The sequence below is a fragment of the Diabrotica virgifera genome, chromosome 3 (genome assembly GCF_917563875.1).
Source record: "Diabrotica virgifera virgifera chromosome 3, PGI_DIABVI_V3a".
In the NCBI taxonomy this organism is placed as follows: domain Eukaryota; kingdom Metazoa; phylum Arthropoda; class Insecta; order Coleoptera; family Chrysomelidae; genus Diabrotica; species Diabrotica virgifera.
In genome coordinates, this window is record NC_065445.1 from 66,151,570 (window position 1) to 66,171,363 (window position 19,794).

A 19,794-nucleotide genomic window follows, 5' to 3' on the forward strand; every position below is an offset into this window, starting at 1 on the left:
TGCAAAATCGCGGTTTTAAAAACATCGATGGCTTCTTCTGTTGACTGAAATCGCTGCCCACGCATTGAATTCTTGATCTTTGGAAACGCGAGGAAGTCGTTGAGACTTACACACACCCAAGCTTATATGGAATCATCTGATATTTCTTACTATTTCGTGCGAATTTAAAAAAAGGAACACACGAAGTCAAACAATAATTATTTTAAAGCACTTTAATAACAAATACATAACAATTAAATAAAACAATAAAGTATTTAACAAACAAATTGGAAGTAGTTGTTTTAAAATCAATAGCATACAAAATTTCAATGTAAAACGAATAATGTTTAAATTGTTTTTTTTTTATTTTGTGGTAGTCAGTGTTATCACCTCTAGTCCTTATGCAAGCTTCAGTTTGCGTGGGCACGCTCCTAATCAAATTATCAACATTTTGTTGTGGTAGGTTGCTCCATCCTTTAAGAGTAGCTTGTACTAGCCGTGCGGTGTTTTGTGGATTATCCCGGCAAGCTCTAATTTTTCTTTTAAGCATATCCCACAAATACTATATAGGAGTAAGCTCGCGTGAGCAAGCAGGTCACTCCAAAGAACGGACATATTTTGCTTCAATGATGTCTGTAGTCACTCTAATGGTATGTAGAGGTCTATTATCATGCAAGAAAATTAAATTTTCTCCTGTTGCACCTCTCCAGAGCCTGACTACAGGTGTTCAACATACCTGTGAGCAGTTAAAGTTGATTGGATGAAAATTAAAAGAGTTTTTTTACGGATCACAATTCCTCTTCAGAACACTACACTTATACTCTTAAACAGATCTGACAGTTTTCGTTCTTGCTTGTCTTTCTCGACCTCTAAGTACATGATTTCGTGGGTCATCGTACACGATTTCGTAAGTCATCTGATTTTACACCAATCCTGACTTTTCTTGAAAACAGCACATTTTGTCAATTCCCAATGTTCCAGTTTTGGTGGTGAAGACACCAATTAAGGCGATCAATCTTGTGCTGCCTGGATAACTCGGGAACCCATAACTGTCGTATACTTTTTGGTACGAACTCTTCTTCTTATCGTTTTAACTGAAACAGTTACACCTGTAGTTTCCAAAAGCTGTCTTTGGAGCTGCAGGTGAGAAATGGCTGGGTGTCTTCCAGCTGATTGGACAATTAAACGATCGAGGAGAGCCGTTATTTCTTTTGACCACTTTCCCTCGCTTTATTTTTGAGCTTTCCTAGTTCTTGTTACCTAGCATAGGTTTTGGAAAGAACGCCCTGTATTACGCCTAGCTCTACAGCTATGTCCCTCTGAGAACATTACTTTCTCCACAAGACCAATAATATTTCCTTGTTGTAAGTTCTATAGCCCCACCTGAGGCATATTTTCGTTTTTGGACGCAAAAATTAGTTTATTTATTTTCGTTCAATTTGCAATTCAAGCAAATAACCTATACCGTACCGAGCTGTACTATCCGATTGTCTAATATATTTGTTTAGTTTCAATAAAAACCTTTATTCTTCGCAACAATAACAAGTTTTGTTAAAAATAAAGATTACTTTGAAATACATGGTGATTCCATTTAAGTTTGGGTGTGGGTAGGTCGGAGCTATACGGCGGATCGTTTAACAATTCGATTATTTGAACCTCCGAAAACTCTATTGTCTTTTAGACAGTGTGAGCACTTGCATTGTCATGATGTTGCATGATTTGTCGTAGTTTCGCGATAACTTCTGGTAAACAAACGGTTATATACCAATCAGAAGTAACCGTTCTTCGATCTTCTAAAGCAATTGCTGCCACATGACCAGATTTTGACACAAAAGTTGCGACCGATTTTCTTTGACACACTTCGAGAACGGATCACTTTTGTTGGTTTTCCCTCATCGTAAAAATCCCACACAGCGGATTGGCATTAATTTTCCGGTTGGTAGCAATAAATCCAAGATTCATCGCCACTAACAATACTATAAACGTTTTTTAAACTTACATTGTTGTATTTGCTCCTCTTAACGGATAACATTATTCGCAAGGTTCACATGGTCCACATTTCGAAAGCCTCCAACTTATTAATGGAAGACATTTTTAACGTCCATGTCTTCAATTAACTAGTTTTGATGGGAAATAAGCCACAATTTTACTAAAAAAAATTATTCTATTAACGTTTCGACGCTTAAATCGGGTGTCGTTGTCTAAATACAAAAAATATTATTAAATTAAACAAAAATTATGTTGCTTAGTAAAAAAAATCTTCTAATAATTTATTAATCTGGCTCATTTATATCGGCAATTCAGACATAATATTATACATTTTAAAGTAGAAGGCTTTAAAATGATATTGCCAATATTTATGAATTGCGTTCATGGGACAACTTTACTAAAAGATAGTTCCTTCGATTACATGAAATCAACCCCAACTCAAGAATATCCGTCACAAAAAAAATCATAACATATGATCTGTCTTTAAAAAGACAACCACATACAATGGTGACAGTAAAATTCTCGCGTTAGAGATTCCATAGTGAATCACGAGGGAAAACCAGGAAAAAAACCCCGTGATACTATCCCGACATCGTAAGTATTAGGTCTTACTTTAGTTTACTCTCAAAACTAATACCAAATTCTGATCTAATATGCACATATGTTATTTTAAATTATAAATAATATTAATAATACTAGATATATAAATAATACTAAAATATAAAATATGTTCTAACTCGATATGTTATTGACTTACTAATCATGGTATTTTCTTTCTATTGACTTCCTCTTTTAGTATGCGTAACAATATAACAATAATTAATTATATTTATATTTAGTCTTCATGCCGTATAACAATATGGACCATACATATCACTTAATCATTCTGTAATGAAGATTGAAGGATTGATTGCGGTTACAAAGTAGCAGTTTAAATTTAATAAAAGGAATATTTCATATTCCTATGTGTTCGTTTGAAATACGTTCCTTTGAATACGATGAAGCAGAGTCAAATCAGAATCAAAAGAATTAATTTCGAGAATATGTCAACTATAACTGTACTAACTTCCAGGTGAGAGTTGGACTTATATGGGCCAGAATCGGTCAGAGCCATTAATCAATATCGTCAAGCTGTCCGTGATAATCGGCAGTACAATAAACGGGAAATGACGACTAGGCCTAAAATTGAAATGGAAAAACTTGGCACATTATTGACGAATAAACTGTAATAGCAACGGTAATAGATTGAAAAGATTTCGTGCATGTGTAACTTTAGACCAAGAATCCTGCTGTTAATTTCTTATATTAAGAAATACAAAAATGCATGAAAAGTAAAAAAAATCGTGAAGAGAGAGAGAATTATTCAATTATTTTAACAAGTATTTTAAAGAAAAATAATAAACCTATTATTAACCCACTAACTGGCAAGAGGTTCTTGATAACCCCTTATTTTATTATTTATTTAAGCTATAGGTAAAATTAATAGGTCTGGATCCCGTGTACCAAAAAAAAGTTGACTAATAGCAAGCTGAAAATTTGTTAATAGTTTAAGGGTGTCTAGTCGGACAAACTTTGATATATGGGAACACTGGAACAGGGGAAGTTTTAATTGTGGAACAGGTTAAAAATTTGGAACGGGAGACTACGAAAACGTCAAATGTATTTTGTCGGACAGAACTTCCAATTTATTAAAATTCCAATCATTAAACTCCCATGCAAAAATCAGACTGCTATTACTAACCAACATGATTCTTGTCATTTGACATATTCTTCGTGTTCCACTCATTAAAATGCCCAGTTGGTGATAAACACCAGTCTGATTTTTACATGAGAGTTTAATGAAAGGGCAACAAATCACCTGGTATAATTATATAAATGAACTGTATAATGATGATAGACCCGAAGAACTGGACACTAGATGAAGGTGAAGGACCAGAAATACTAAAATCAGAAATACAACATGCTATAAAATTGGCAAAAAACAAGAAAGCCGTTGGTCCCGACAACATACCTACAGAAATGTTAAAGCTCATAAATGAGGAAAACATTGGAATACTAGTCAAACTTTTCAATGATGTTTATTCGACTGGTGATATCCCTGAAGATTGGTTAAAGTCCGAATTCATAACCCTACCAAAAAAACAACGTCCGAAAAACTGTAGCGACTATAGAATGATAAGCCTTATGAGCCACACCTTTAAAATCTTTCTACGTATCATCCACAGTAGAATCAGAGATAAATGTGAAGAAGACCAGGATGAAACACAATTTGGCTTCAGAAATGGACTGGGAACCCGGGACGCACTCTTTGCACTAAATGTGTTATTGCAGAAATGCCGAGATCAAAGGAAAGACGTCTTTGCTGTATTTATTGACTATGAGAAGGCCTTTGATGGAGTACAACATCACAAATTAATTAAAATACTAAAGGATAAAGGAGTTGATAGTCAAGATGTACGAATCATAGAAAAATTATACTGGCGTCAAACAGCGACAGCTTGCATAAATGGAAAATCAACAGAAATATGCAAAATACAAAGAGGCGTCAGACAGGGTTGTATACTGTCCCCACTGTTGTTCAATTTGTATTCAGATAGAATATTTAAGGAAGCGCTGCATAATTTGGAATGGGGTGTGAAGGTTAATGGAATTCTGATAAATACAATCAGATATGCAGACGATACAGTTATTTTAAGTGATGATATGAATGGATTACAACACCTTTTAAATGCCATTGACAGAGTGGGAAGAGAGTTTGGCCTAAATATAAACTGTTCAAAAACAAAGTACATGGTATTTAGCCGTTTGGCCCATCAAGATTCACGGTTATATGTTGATGGTCATATGATTCAAAGAGTACCCAGTTTTAAATATCTTGGTTGCCATATTACTGAACAACTAGATCCAGATAAAGAGATAAAATGTAGAATCGAGATAGCCCGCACGACATTTTTAAAAATGAGGTCATTCTTCTGTAATGATACCTTGCAACTTCAACTTCGAAAGCGCATGATTAAATGCTACATTTGGTCAGTCCTCTTGTATGGTGTCGAAGCATGGACATTAAAAATATCCACCATTAACCGTTTGGAGGCCTTTGAAATGTGGCTGCACAGACGTATTCTAAAAATACCATGGACGGCTATGCTGACAAATGTGGCAGTCCTTAAGAGAGCAAATGCTACCCGCGAGCTGCTTGATAACATCAAATATAGAAAGATGGCCTATTTTGGACACGTAGTAAGGGGAGACCGGTATAATATTCTTCAACTTATTATGATGGGTAAAATCGAAGGACGCAGAGGAATTGGTAGAAAGTAGGCCTCTTGGTTGAAGAATATCCGGGAGTGGACAGGAATAAAGAAAGCAGAACACCTAGTTAGAATAGCTCGAGACAGAGACAGTTTCGCCATGTTAATCGCCAACGTCAAGGGGACTTGATAGGGCACGTTAAGAAGAAGAAGAAGCAACAAATCAATTGGAAGTTTTGTCCGACAAAATACATCTGACGTTTGCGTAGTCTGACGTTCCAAATTTTTAACCTGTTTCAGCATTAAAACTTCTCCTGTTCCAGTGTTCCCGTGCATCAAAGTTTGTCCGACTAGACACCCTTAAGCTATTAACAAATTTTCAGCTTGCTATTAATCAACTTTTTTATCTTATGCGGGATCCAGGCCTATAATATAACCGCAAACTGTTTTGAATCTTCTTCTCTAGTTCTATAAAAACATCTACAATACAAAACAGAAACCAACACAAAAAATCCTTAAGCAACTACAAATAAAAATAAAAAATGTCAATTCCGACTTACAACCAGAAATCAGTAAGAATGAGATAAAAAGAGCACTCAAGGAGATGAAGAATAATTAATCGCCAGGAAAAGACAAAATAACTGTAGAAATGCTAAAAAATGTTGGGAAAACAACTAGAGAAGTTTTGTACATACTTATGAATAAAATATTTAGTAGGTACGTTCTTTAAAGGTAAAATATTGCAAAACCTATAAATTTTAAAGAACCGCTTAAATTGACATGAAATTTGGCAAACACAAAGCTAACAAGTCAAAGAAAAAAAGTGATATTGTGCCAATGTGTGATTTTACCCTAGGGGTGAGTTGCACCCCCTTTTGGGGATGAAAAATATATGTTCGAAATAAGTCCGGAACTGGATAAAATGACTAATTCTAAGCAACTTTTGTTCTATAAGGCTTTTTCACCAAGTTAATACTTTTCGAGTTACTTGCGAGTGAATATGTTAATTTTTGTACAAAATAACCACGTTTTTACAAGGTTTTTCGCAAATATCTCAAAAGGTAAGTATTTGGTCGAAAAAAAATTCTCATCAAAAATATAACACGTAAAAAAGTGAAAAACATGGTGTATATGTTAGGTCACTGTACCTAGTAGAAGCAGAGTTATAGCTAATGAAAAATAGGTTCATATTCGCCAAATTCCAAATCGAATATTTTAACGTGCCAAAACCAAAAAACGAAGCACTTTTTTGGGGAAAACTCATTTTAACTTTCTTAAAGTGTTTAAAAAATGCTTATTTTTGTTTTTTAAAAAAGTTTTTTAGCATCAAAAGTACACAAGTTACGCTCAAAATAAAGTTGGTCCATTTTTGTGGTAAGAAATCTGGAAAATCACCCCCTAATGCATTTCAAATGAACTTAATTGTTACCACTTCACAAGTGTTTTATTCGCGTATGTATTGGTCATATGATTTGTAAGTTTCATCGGTTCAGAATACTTATTTTTGAAAGAGCTGTAGTTAAAAGGGCTTGAACGAGTCACGTATCACGAGTGTATGTAAATTTAGACACACCAAATCTTAACCAACTTTTGTCTTACAGAAAAACAAAAAATACAAAATATTTAGAAAAATAAAGCCGACTTTTTTTATTGTATAAGATTTTTGGTATCTCTTTGTATTATTTGGTATTTGGTATCTCTTGGTAACAATAATTTTTAAGTTATTGCACAACTAAAATTTTTAAAAATTTATTTTAAAACCAATTTTTTTCAAAAATAAGCACTTTAAATCGATGAAACTTACAGATCATATAAACACAACATAAGCAAAGTAACTTGTGAAGCGGTAACAATTAATTTCATTTAAATTTCGAATTTGGGGGTAATCTTCCTGATTTTTTTTTGGCAAAACAAAAGGGACCAACTTTATTTTGAGCGTAACTTGCTTACATTTGATGCTAGAATTTTTTTTTATAAAAACAGAAGTAAAGCTTTTTTTTAAACACTTTGAAAAAGTTGTAATGTGTTTTCCCCAAGAATGCTTCATTACTTGGATATTACACATTGAATTATTCTATTAGGAATTTTTCGAATATGAACCTATTTTTCATTAGCTATAACTCTGCTTTTGATAGGTATAGAGACGTAATATATACACTGTTTTTTCACTTTTTTATAGGCTATAATTTTTCTGAAAATACTTTTTCGACAAAATGCTTACGTTTTGAGTTATTTGCGAAAAACCTTCTAAAAACGTAGTAATTTTGTTGAAAAAGGAACATATTAACTTGCAAATAACTCGAAAAGTATTGATTTGGTGAAAAAACCCTATAGAAAAAAAGTTGCTTAAAATTAGTCAGTTTATCCATTTTGGGACTTATCTTGGACACATATTTCTGCACCTCCGACATGGTGTGAAACTCACCCCCAGGGCAAAAACACACATAGGGACTATATCACTTTTTTTCTTTGATATGTTAGCTATGCGTATGCCAAATTTCATGTCAATCCAAGCGGTTCTTTAAAACTTACAGCAAAACCGTGAAAGAATGTACTAATATTGACAAAACAAATACCAACACTTGGAACGAAGCAGTAACATTGTTACTATTTAAGAAAGGGATAAAAAGGATCTAAAGAATTACAGACCCATAACTTTACTAAATGTGATGTACAAACTAATAACCCAGATATTAACAAACAGATTAACAACTAAATTAGATGGATACCAGGCAAGAGAACAGGCCGGATTTAGAAAGAGCTTCAGCACAAGTGACTACCTTTTAACGATGAAGATATTAATCGAAAAAACTAACGAATATCATATCCCCCTTTACATGGCATTTATTGACTTCGAAAAAGCATTTGATAGTGTGGAACACTGGGCAGTAAAAAATTCCCCACAAAACAGCAGACTACAGCATAGACTACAGATATACCGACTTAATTACAAATATATTATATAATAAGGCAACAACAACTATTGAGCTAATGAAACAAACGGAGCCTATTAAAATAAACTGAGGAGTAAGACAAAGAGATACCATCTTTCCCAAGCTATTCAACCAAGCACTAAAAGATGTGTTCAAACAACTACACTGGGATGGCTTGGGTATAAACATAAACGGGCAATATCTGAATCACTTACGATATGCTGATGATATTGTATTAATAACATAAAGAAGTGAAGAATTGCAAAGGATGATGGAAGAACTAGATAGAGAATCGACAAAGATAGGACTGAAGATGAATTACAGTGGCACAAACAAGAATAGAACAAGTAAAAGAATATATATATATATATATATATATATATATATATATATATATATATATATATATCTAGGAAAAATCACTAGATTAAATAAAGAAAATCAGACCGAAGAAATAAATAGAAGAATAAAATTCGCCTGGGCATCATTTGGAAAACTGTCTTATATTCTAATGAACAGAAAACACCCACAATACTTAAAAAAAGAGTGTTCAATCAATGTATACTCCCTGGTCTAATATATGGCTCTCAGACATGGACGTTTACAAAAGAAAATATGGAAAAAATAGAAAAGACAGAAAGATCCATGGAAAGAAAAATGCTGAACATTAAACTATCAGACAAGAAAAGAAACGAATGGATCCGTGACAAAACAAAAGTGAAAGATGTCTCTACCCAAGTAGCAAAGCTTAAATGGAAGTTCACCGGACACACCCTACGGCAGAAGGATGAAAGTTGGAGACCGTGGAACCACAAACGAAAAAGGGGAAGGCCACAGATGCGATGGTCAGTTGACCTGAAAAAAACACACTGAGTTAAAATGGATGCAAACTGCCCAAGATGAGAGGCATGGAAGAACGAAGTGGAGACCTATATCCAAGGATGGATGTTTAGGGCTGATTAGACAGAAGCGGTTATGAGTTACGATATTGTAACTGTATGTAATTGTCAATAAAATAAAACTATAAAAACACAAGGTGTGTGGAAGACTCTAGTTTTTTTTTACAAATTCAAAATTTATATAGATTAATTTATTAATGTTTATAAACATATTCGTCTCACTGGAACAATATTTTAGAAAAATACGTTCTATCTACCCAATAGTTTTATTTACCCAATATACACGTTTAGTACACATTTAGTATAATCTCAGTTTTTATACGCGTCCAAAATTGTACATAGTTCTAATACCAAAAAGATTTAAAAACGGATAACTCAACATTGTGAGATCCGGAAAATCAATCCCACATATAAAAAAACAGTAATTTATGAGCTTCAGACGAACTGAAAAAATTATATAATATGGCTCTAAATGTCTACAATCCTTCGGGTAAAATAATGGTAAAGATGGGGGAAATATGAGGCCAAGTTTAGAGGTATATAAGATTCTGTTGTAATCCATGTCAAATATAGCGTACATAGGTCAGGCAGGAAGAAGTTTGGAAAAAACGGATAATTCGACATGAAACAAGAACTAGTTTTTTATCGAAAAAGTTAGTTCGAGAAAAATATATGCAAAGAGGTAACACTAGTTTGCAACCAATTTGTGACTCTAATGCAAAATGTTGTTTTTTGTTAATTTTTGCTCTCTGAATATGATTATGATGGTAAAAAGTTCCTAACATGTAAGGTTTTTGAATTATGATGTTTTTTCAAAAAAAAATTAGTTATGATTTTTAAGTTATGAGTATTTTACTAATTTTTTTTTAAAGCAGTCATTTGTAATATATTTGTGCGTGATCTTATCAAATTAACGTTTTTCCTAAAAATTGTGCATAATCTGGTAACACTGGGATACCTAATTTTTACGAATAACACATTAACATTTAAATAAATTATAAACCAAAGGTAGTCCTTAATCAGTAAACCTACCCAATTTAAGCTTATATAGTTCTAAACCATTTTAACGACTGTTACTCCTGCATGACAAAAATGTCTGGGGTCTCAAGGAAGAGCAAGCATAAAATTGAATATTCAGATATTACCTCATCAATAAAACCGGTTTTTCATGGAGAAGATTTAGGAGTTCCAGGATCTCGGCAAATTGGAAGAAAAATTTGGAAATGTATGGTGATAAATGTGAACCTGATGATGTATCAGAAAATAAAGATTTTTATTTTCCCGAAAGCGACGAAAAAGCACTTTGTTACATCCAACAAGCCGAATTACATGATTTAGTTCGAGACATTCACTTGTCCAAATGACATGCTTAACCCATGTGTTCTAGATTACAATAATGGATTTTTTTAAATGGAATTTACTAGCCAGTAAAACTTATAATATTTAGGAACCGTAACCAGAAACTATTTTCGTTTTTTACTTTGTAGGATAAAATGTGTGTTTGTGTTAATCCAAATAGTGTTATGGGAAAATTGGGATATGCGCACAAAGTTGTGTAGAAAAGACTTATTATGGTTTTTGTTTCTAGTTCTGAACTTATTATGTGTATATGATATATAGGAAGTTTTATAATAAACATCAATATTTGATGCATTCTATAACTCCAAATCTAACATTTCACCTGACCACACAAAGTACGATGGATGCCTACGCAGAAGTGCGCGGCACTTTAAGAAGAAGATAACTCAAAATATGTACGTGCACCGAGAGAAAAAAATTCTTGACATTAAGAAACTTTATTAATATTTAAGAAAGATCGACTTGGCATATTGCCTAAGAAATATATCTTTGTATGTAAGATATAATTTTCTAAAATATTTCAAATAAATTCTACTATAGCCAAAGAAATATATCTTAAACATGATTGAGCTATCACTTTCTGGCAAACTTCAAACCCATTTATCAGAAAGAAATTACACTTGATGTTAATTAATTTTATTAGTCATAAAAATATATTTTCTACACATTACAAAACTATTCTTTCTGAGCAATAATATTTCTTAGTAAGGAATATTATTATTTTACTATTAATAATTAATGTATTTAATGTTAAGAAATATATTTCGCAGAGATAAACGTATATTTAGAGTTAAGTTAATATTTTTTGAAAATAAAGTGATATTACATACGGCGAAATAAATCATTGTGTTAACGTAAAATCATTATTTATTAATAAAACAAGATATAAAACGTTATTATTACATACAAATATTTTCTCCACTCTTAAACCACTGGCTTCTACACAACAATAAATGGATGGAGAGGCAAATCCAACTTTCTCAAATTTTCCTTCTTTTGTTAATAGCACTTTGTATATCAGCAATTCACTAAAACAAAATCGTTATGTAGAAAGAGTAAACTTACTTTAATAAATTTTTTTTTATAAAGATATAGATATTTATTTTGACAAATTTAGGAAATACAAAAAAAAACAAATACACGGCCCCACATAAGAACTATTAATACTAATAATAATCAATCATATTTAGTTCAAACATGGCATTATTTAACCTACACATCTTTGTTTATTTTTTTCTTTTTGTTAATGAAATATTAATTATTTATCTGTATAATATTAAGTCACACAATAAACATTGTTTAGCTAAAACAAGAGGGAAAATACAACCAATGTAAAACATTGAAGCAGACATAATAATTTGTAATTTTCTTAATTTTTATAATCTAAAAGAGACAGCATACCTAATCATTAAGAAATTTTATTACGGGAAAGAATTATTAGTTTACATCTAAGTCATTTAATACATATTACCTAATTCACGGTTTTCGGCAATAACATTTCTTAACCATAAACCTATATTTCTTTTAGACTAACTGATTTCTTTATCTCAAATAAATTAACAGAACACATCCTCAGCGTTGCACCCGCCATGTTTGATATAGCGTTGTATTGTATATTTTTATAGAAGACTATACATTCAAGAAACCTATTATAGTTGACACATAAGTATACACATTTTTAAAAAGGTACTTACATGTATGAAGTTCTACCATTTCTGGAAGACCCCGCAGTTGGTTAATAACTCCTTTCTTAATATTGTTCTGAAGCTATATATTATATCATTCTGTCGCAGCTTTAAATTGTGGCATATTTCCCAGTTAGAATAATAAGCTCCTTTATTTTAGAGTCGTCCATCATTATACCTAAAAGCATATAAAGATACTATTATGTTTCTTTTTTAACCATTCGGATACGCAACAATATTATTATTACATCTTAAATTACTCAATTTACTTTTATTTAATACCTATATAAATATGTACGTACCTTCAAAATATCCGTTAATTTTTAAAGAACACCAATGAATCCAAAATCCATCTCTATGAACATGAACATATCACGCCATCTTGACAAACACTGACGACTAAATCATAAATAGTTGATCTGCGCAATTCTTTTGTGGAAGAAAATCTCTTTACAAGTAACATTTCGGCATTAATGACAAAGTTGTTATTTTATAACCACAGTTACTACAGAGGGTATTTCTGAAGAATTATTTCTTGTGGTTTAAAATATTTATTTGATTGCAAGAAAATTTCTTGTTCGCAAATATAAATATGGATTAACTTAACATTATATTTCTTACACTGCAAAATATTTGTAGTTTTCAATTTAAGGAATAAAAACTTTAGGATAAGAAAATTAAATGTAACCATTAATGCATTTCTTAGTACTGAAGAAATTATCTGTAAGAAATTATTGAGTTGTGTTTAAAAAACTCGTTTCTTTATATGTGAACCGGTATGTTTAAGTTAATAGGATATGTTAACTTTTAAGAAATATTGCTCAAATAAATCTGTGTTTTAGGAGAAAAGAGATTGTTCTCTCGGTGTGGTGGAACATTTTGGTGTTTGAATTCGCATTCAGGAAATTCCCCGGTACAGCCATTTGCGATATCAGTCGCAACTTTTTTTGTTTATTTGTTGACTAGTGTAATTAGGAATTTAACCAATTTTTAAATCCAGTCCCGATGAATGAAAACCAAAAGGATAACGCAGCAGTTTAAACTTCTTATAGAATCTGAGGCTTAGATTGGAATACGCTGGTATGTGATAGGCCTATGGGGCAGCAGTACGACAGAGGATAAGGGCTTGCGGCTCAGTGGTACTCCTCCGTAGATTTCTATCTGAAGGACGTTGACGCCTTCTTCTTCTCATTGTTTGATTTGCGTGTATAGAATAAATTGCTATGTAGAAATGCTATCAATGAGTGTCCCCGTTTAGGATTTTGTCCCCTTCAGGGTTTGTAGTGAATGTAAAAAGTGGCCGCAAAAGCAAACAGTCCGAAAAACACACTGGGGCATGTGTCGTGTCCTGGTGTTTCTGGTGTTCCTGGGTTATGCCGGACGGTGGTGTCCAGAAGGCCAAAGACAACAGAGAAGAAAGTTTGGAGTTGTTGTTGGTTCCATAGACATTTACGTGTACTGTCCGTGCTTTGCTCTCGACCAGTCTCCCTAGAAACCCTTGTACAACGACAGGCAAACCTGCGTCCCTCGTCGGCGGTCAGGAGTGGCTTTTGAGCGCAGCGTGGACAGTGAGCGTTCGAGTGATGAAAATAGTTGCGGCTGTTTTCTTGGGACGAACAGGTATAATTGTGCAATGAAGTTGGGAAACCGCAAAAAACCAACTTCTCCCTGTTCGGGGTAGGGAAGGGGATGTGTTATAGGTGGGTGCGGTAGGCTAACGGGGTAGCCTCGAGGATGTTTTCGTATTCTACTGGGAGTTCGTCAATGCATGTTTGCATTAGAGCAGACGGTAGATGAATCTTTTTGCGTTTGGGCTTTCCGCGGTAGAATACGTGGCCGGAAGATGAACAGGAATATTTGAGAGATTCTTGTGTATCGTACGTTGACGCCTAAATACCGATGTTTATATACTTACAAATTAACTACCTTATGCTGCATGAATAAAACTTTCGTGGAGGGGGATTAGATGAATCTATCTCTATTTTAGAAACTGGTTTATAATTATAATCAAACTAACTTATTTCTTGTATTTAAATAACTGTTCGGTAACAAAAAAAATCAATAACGTTTCTGAACATTTTTTTTTTAATCATCTCCTGAACACATCATAACAGCACGGCTTGTTAAGTCATATTCTTAAGATGTTACAGTTTTTAAATCTTTTTACTATTTTTAGTTTATAAATAATATTTGGTTTGAGGCTTTCGCATGTAGTATGCAGTTGAAATCTTTATAAAACATTTTATTTACCCAAATACATAAAATAAACCCTGTAGATGCAACATATTGTAAAATTCTATGCTTCTACATTTTACAATGAAGACAATAATTATAATATTTACGATTTTTACACGCCAAATTGATGCTTAAGAAGCTTCAACCACACTTATTTGAGTTTGTATTTATTTGGCGTACCAGCTTCCATTTAGGCTTTGCTTGATTCACTAAAAATATTCGAACCAGTCTCGAAATGGACGCATCTGAAGACGACACTATCCGACGCATAACCTGAAAAGATGTTAATAAAGTCTACGTTAATGGAAAAGTCGCAAAACATGAACCACGTCACGCAAGACCTAACCATCATTAAGAAAATCATCGACGATTTCGAGACCAACGACCCAACGAAATATCAGAAGAAACGTCGAAATAAAATAAAAAAAATCAGCAATAGCGACTCTTTTATACATAAATACAAGAAGTCACAGATATCTCCGAAAACTACGTGTTCACTGGATGGTGCGCGAAAGAAAAACAAGCCGTCCAATAGTATCGAAGATTTTTTAAAGAACGACAACAATGACGTTTATATCAATTTTATGGAAAACTGTGATACGGAAAATACCGACGCTAATATCTTTAGAAGGTTTAGGCAAAGGAAAAGCATTTTCCGGAACAGTATCGGTGCCAAATACGGTGATAATTTTGTAGATGAAATTAGAATATTGCAGGGAACGAAAGGCCATCAGGAAAGAGTGAAAACTAATGTTAATGAGGTGAGTAAAAATTTAAATATTTATCAGAACCTACTATACACTTATACAGGGTGTCCAGAAACTCCACCGACAAACGAAGACAGGAGATTCCTCAGATAATTTTAAGAGAATTTAACCAAATTCACCTAGTCCGAAAATGCTTCCTAAGGGAGCTAGAGCTCTTTGAAGATGGCGTCTTGTAATTAGTTTTTCTTAAATACCTCCAGAACGCTTTTAGTTAGAAAAACGAAAATTGGTACACATATTTATCTTTCAGAGATAAATCGATTCCATCCATGGTGACTTTCTAGTACCAGTCATAGGCGTCCGTTTTGGGTGGGGCAACGGTTATTTTATCGCATAACTTTTTTGTCTTTAACTTTTAAGCACTTTTGATACTATATTATTAAATTGTGAGGTATTCTACTATTAAAAGTTACTATTGCTTTAAGTCGGTAGGACACACTGTTGTATAGAAAAATCGATTTAAAAATTTTTCGTTTCCTGAATTTAAAAAAAATTTTGAAAATAAAAAAAAACAGTGTATTTTACTAATTTCAAGCAAGAGTAACTTTTAATACTAGAATACCTCATAATTTAATAATCTAGTGTCAAAAATTCTTAAAAATTAAAGACAAAAAGGTATGCGATAAAATAACCATTGACCTACCCAAAACGGACGCATATGACCGGTACTAGAAATTCACAATTAATAAAATCGATTCATCTCTGGAATATAAATAAATGTACCAATTTTCGTTTTTCTAAATAGTTTTTTTAATGAAATTTTTTTTTTGATAGTCAAACAACGAAAAATTTTCAAATCGATTTTTCTAGAAAACGGTGTATCCTATCGACTTAAAGTAAGAGTACCTTTTAGTACTATAATACCTTATATTTTAATAATTCAGATTCAAAAGTACTTAATAATTGAAAAAAAAATTATGCGTTAATATAACTGATGCCCTACCCAAAACGGACGCGTATGACCGGTACTAGAAATTTGCAATTAATGGAATCGATTTATCCCTGGAAGATAAATATGTGTACCAATTTTTGTTCTTCTAAATAGAAGCGTTCCGGAGATATTTAAGAAAAACTAATTACCAGACGCCATATTTAAATAGCTCTAGCTCCTTTAGGAAGCATTTTCGAACTAGATGAATTGGGTTAAATTGTCTTAAATTTATCTAAGGAATCTGCTGTCTTCGTTTATCGGTAGACTTTCTGAACACCCTGTATAATCCATTTTTTTAAATACACTGCTAAATAATAAATAGGGAAAATTCATAGGTCGTTGTTTAGAACTTTAGAAGATTTCGCCTACACTAAAGCGGATACCGTCAGGCGTTTGAGTAGTTTGTTGTTAACAAGGTAGTCTTTTAAAGGACATGCAAATTTTCATGGGTCATTCGCAGCAAAAAATGGCTTCACACGTTTTTTCGTAGGATGCATAGTTTTCGAGATAAACGCAGTTGAAGTTTCAAAAAATCGAAAAACTGTAATGTTTGAACGCGAATAACTTTTGATAAAGAAATAAAATAGCAATTCTGCTTACAGCATTTGAAGGTTCAAGTGATTGTGATTATTTGCGTTGCTACAAGTTAAATTTTTTAATTGCTAAACAAAGCTCTAAACACATAGTGCTTGAGTGATATTTTCAATGCATGTCTCGTTTAAAATCGAACAAGTATAATATACAAGTGGAAGCGCCTGCAAACAGGCAATTTCTGCGTAGCATGTTTTAAAACGCCTGTATTGGGCACGCGTCAAAACGCTCAAACACTATATGTTTATAGCTTTGTTTAACAATAAAAGAATTAATTTTTAGCAATGCAAATTCCGTATAATTTGACTTAAGCTTTCAAATGCTGTAAGCAGAATTGCTATTTTATTTCTTTAGTCAAAAGTTATTCGGGTTCAAAACTTGCAATTTTTCGATTTTTTAAAAGTTCCACTATTTATCTCGAAAACTATGCATCCTACGAAAAAATTTGAAACGACATTTTTTGCTTAGAATGATCGAAAAAGTACAAAAATATGTTTTGTTTTGCAAAAAATTATTTTTGTGTAATTCTGTAAGTTCTGTGTTTATAACAATGTTATCGACATCCGAATCAATTGTTACCCAAAAAATTCATGTTCTACGGCTCAAAATACATAAAAAAACTTGGGTAAGTCCATCTAAGTAAAGTAGGCCGTTGTATCCCCCTAGCGACCGTACTAGAGTATGTTTTATTGTTTTTTTTTTCTGTTATTGTCTATCTATCGCTATATAAAGTAGACAAAAAAGTAAACCGCTTTTACAATAAGATTTCGTTAAATAATTTTATAATAATTTTAATTTTGATGATTATTTCATTCATGAGAGATTCTGACCAATAGAAAAACACAGAAATAAACATTACAGAAATAATTTTTGATAATGTCCCCTCGTCAAGCATTATGTAAGATGCCTTTCTTTACTACGCAAAAATGAACATTCAGTGACATTAATTATTAATTATAGGGGAGTGCAATTAGAACGAAAACATGCATTGTTTCGTAAAAATTCAAACAAGCTTATATTTTTCTAAAACTGTTTTTGTTAGTTTGTCTACATGTTAAAGTAAAAAGTTCTACTCGCAGATTTCGCCGCTAATTGTTTATTAATTGTTTAAACAATAACAATTGTTTTGTATACATAATTTTAAAAATATTGTTAAATTCATCATTTTACTTTGATCAAATATGTTTCTATTTTATTTTTGATTATGCTGAATCCGAATATGGCATTGCAATTTGAAAATTCTTATACAGAAGCCCTTATACAGTGTGTCTGCGTAGCTAGGAACCACATGGAAAACTTTTTTATTATCAATTTTACGAAAAAAGTTATTCTTAATAAAATGCTCTGGATAGTCAAAAATCTAAAACTCAACCATCAGATATCAAATTTTATCAATGTTATACAAGTTATGTCAAAAATATGAATTTCGTTAAAGAGCAAAGTACCTTTATATTCCAGAATATCAAAAAATGCTATAATGAAAAGGGGTTTAATATTAGAAACTATATATAAATATACAATTACATCATTCTAATCGAAAAAAAAAATTTCAATTTTTTCTCAAATTACGGAAACCCATCATTTTATTACAATTATGATAACTATGTTATTTTTACGAAAAAAAGTTATTCTTCATAAAATACTCTCCCTGGTCTAAAATCTAAGATACAACCATCAGATATCGAACGTTTTTAATTTTATACGAGGTATGTAAAAAATATGAATTTTTCTTAAGGGTTAAGTGCCTTTATTATTCACAATATTTTAATTAGAGGGATGTAATTGAACACTAAAACAAATTTTTTATTTCCAAACAACTTTTCTTAATAACAGTTTTCGATATTGTGAAATTTAAAGGTACTTTACTCTTGAGTGAAATTCATATTTTTTGACATATTTGACCTTATATAACATTAATTAAATTTGATATTTGATGATTGCATCTTAGATTATATACGATGCAGAGTATTTTATAAAGAATAACTTTTTTTCGTAAAACTGATACTAAAAAAAGTTATCAATAGGCTCCAAGTTACGCAGACATACTGTATAAGAGCTAAAAAAAATGTTTTTGCTGAACATTTATTATTGTTGAAGCTTATTATTAAATGTATTTTAGATAAGTTTTACAGAAAAAAAGTTTTGATCACTTTGTATAAAAAATTTTTTAGCTGGTAATTTTCGGTTTTTGTATTACATTTTTGAAATAGAAATAGTTTATTTCACTTCTAAAGTAAAATAGTTTAAGGTATTTTAAAGATTATATCCTAAGCTTTAAAAAAGCACTTATAAAACTGTAATAAATCTGTTTAAACTTGAGTAATACCGTCTTAAAATGGTGGTAATTCTATAAAATTACGAAGATTTCAAAAATTACATTTTTTGAGACGCCATATCATTTGAATTAAATTTTTTTTGAATAAAATATCATTTAGTAATACGCTTGAAAGGTAAGTTGTGCAAAATTGAAAGATTTATGAGAAAAATTGTATTAGTTACACATTTTTAAATCATTTTTAAACAAAATTCATGTAAGGCTCACTTTCCGCCCACACCGTACTTATGCCCATATATTTTATTTCTTTCTATTATAACCGTAAGATAGCTTAATTATTCCTCTTTCATGTTCAATTTGTTAAATTTCATTTGATCCGTTAGTTAAAGAATTACATTAAAATAACTCAACCATGCACTTCGCCGTACGTTAGTTTACAGTGCGCCAATGTTTGTGAGAAGGGTGACTTTAGCGTTATAAATAAAAAATTATAGAAGATAGAGATTTAATTTTAGAAAATTCTTTATATAAGGTTTTTTTGTAAAATTTTCTGAATTTTTCAATGGTCAAGTCAGTTTTTTCTAAAATTTATATTTTCAAAAACATCTATTAAAAACATCTAGTTTCGTAGTTAATTTGTTTAATAAAAAATGAAGCACCAACTTCTCGATTAGAACTTTTTGATATGTTGTTTATTAAACATTTCTTAATGAAATTAGAACAAGTTCTATCTTGCGAAAAAGTGAAACTCTATATGCACTCCCCTATAATGATAATTAATGTTTTGCAACTTGTCACAGCGAATAAAAAGAATCAGGTATAGCAAATATTTAGGTTAAGTTTAAATAAAAGACGTTTTATTTGTGAAATAATCTCAACGAATTACACTCGATCTCTAAA

General features: G+C 31.8%; 1 protein-coding gene across 9 annotated transcripts in view; it reads left to right on the plus strand.

Annotated features, from left to right (window-relative positions):
- Positions 1-19,794, plus strand: part of LOC126881865 (potassium voltage-gated channel subfamily H member 6) — a 1,259,880-nt gene that overhangs the window by 624,183 nt on the left and 615,903 nt on the right. The window contains exon 1 of one of the 9 annotated variants that reach the window (XM_050646515.1): positions 14,550-15,091. The exons of the other annotated variants lie outside the window; for them this stretch is intronic. Within the exon in view, the coding sequence (XP_050502472.1) occupies positions 14,612-15,091 (480 nt within the window). The 5' untranslated portion in view covers positions 14,550-14,611. Of the gene's footprint in view, positions 1-14,549; positions 15,092-19,794 lie in introns of those variants that run through there. 9 annotated transcript variants of the gene reach the window in all.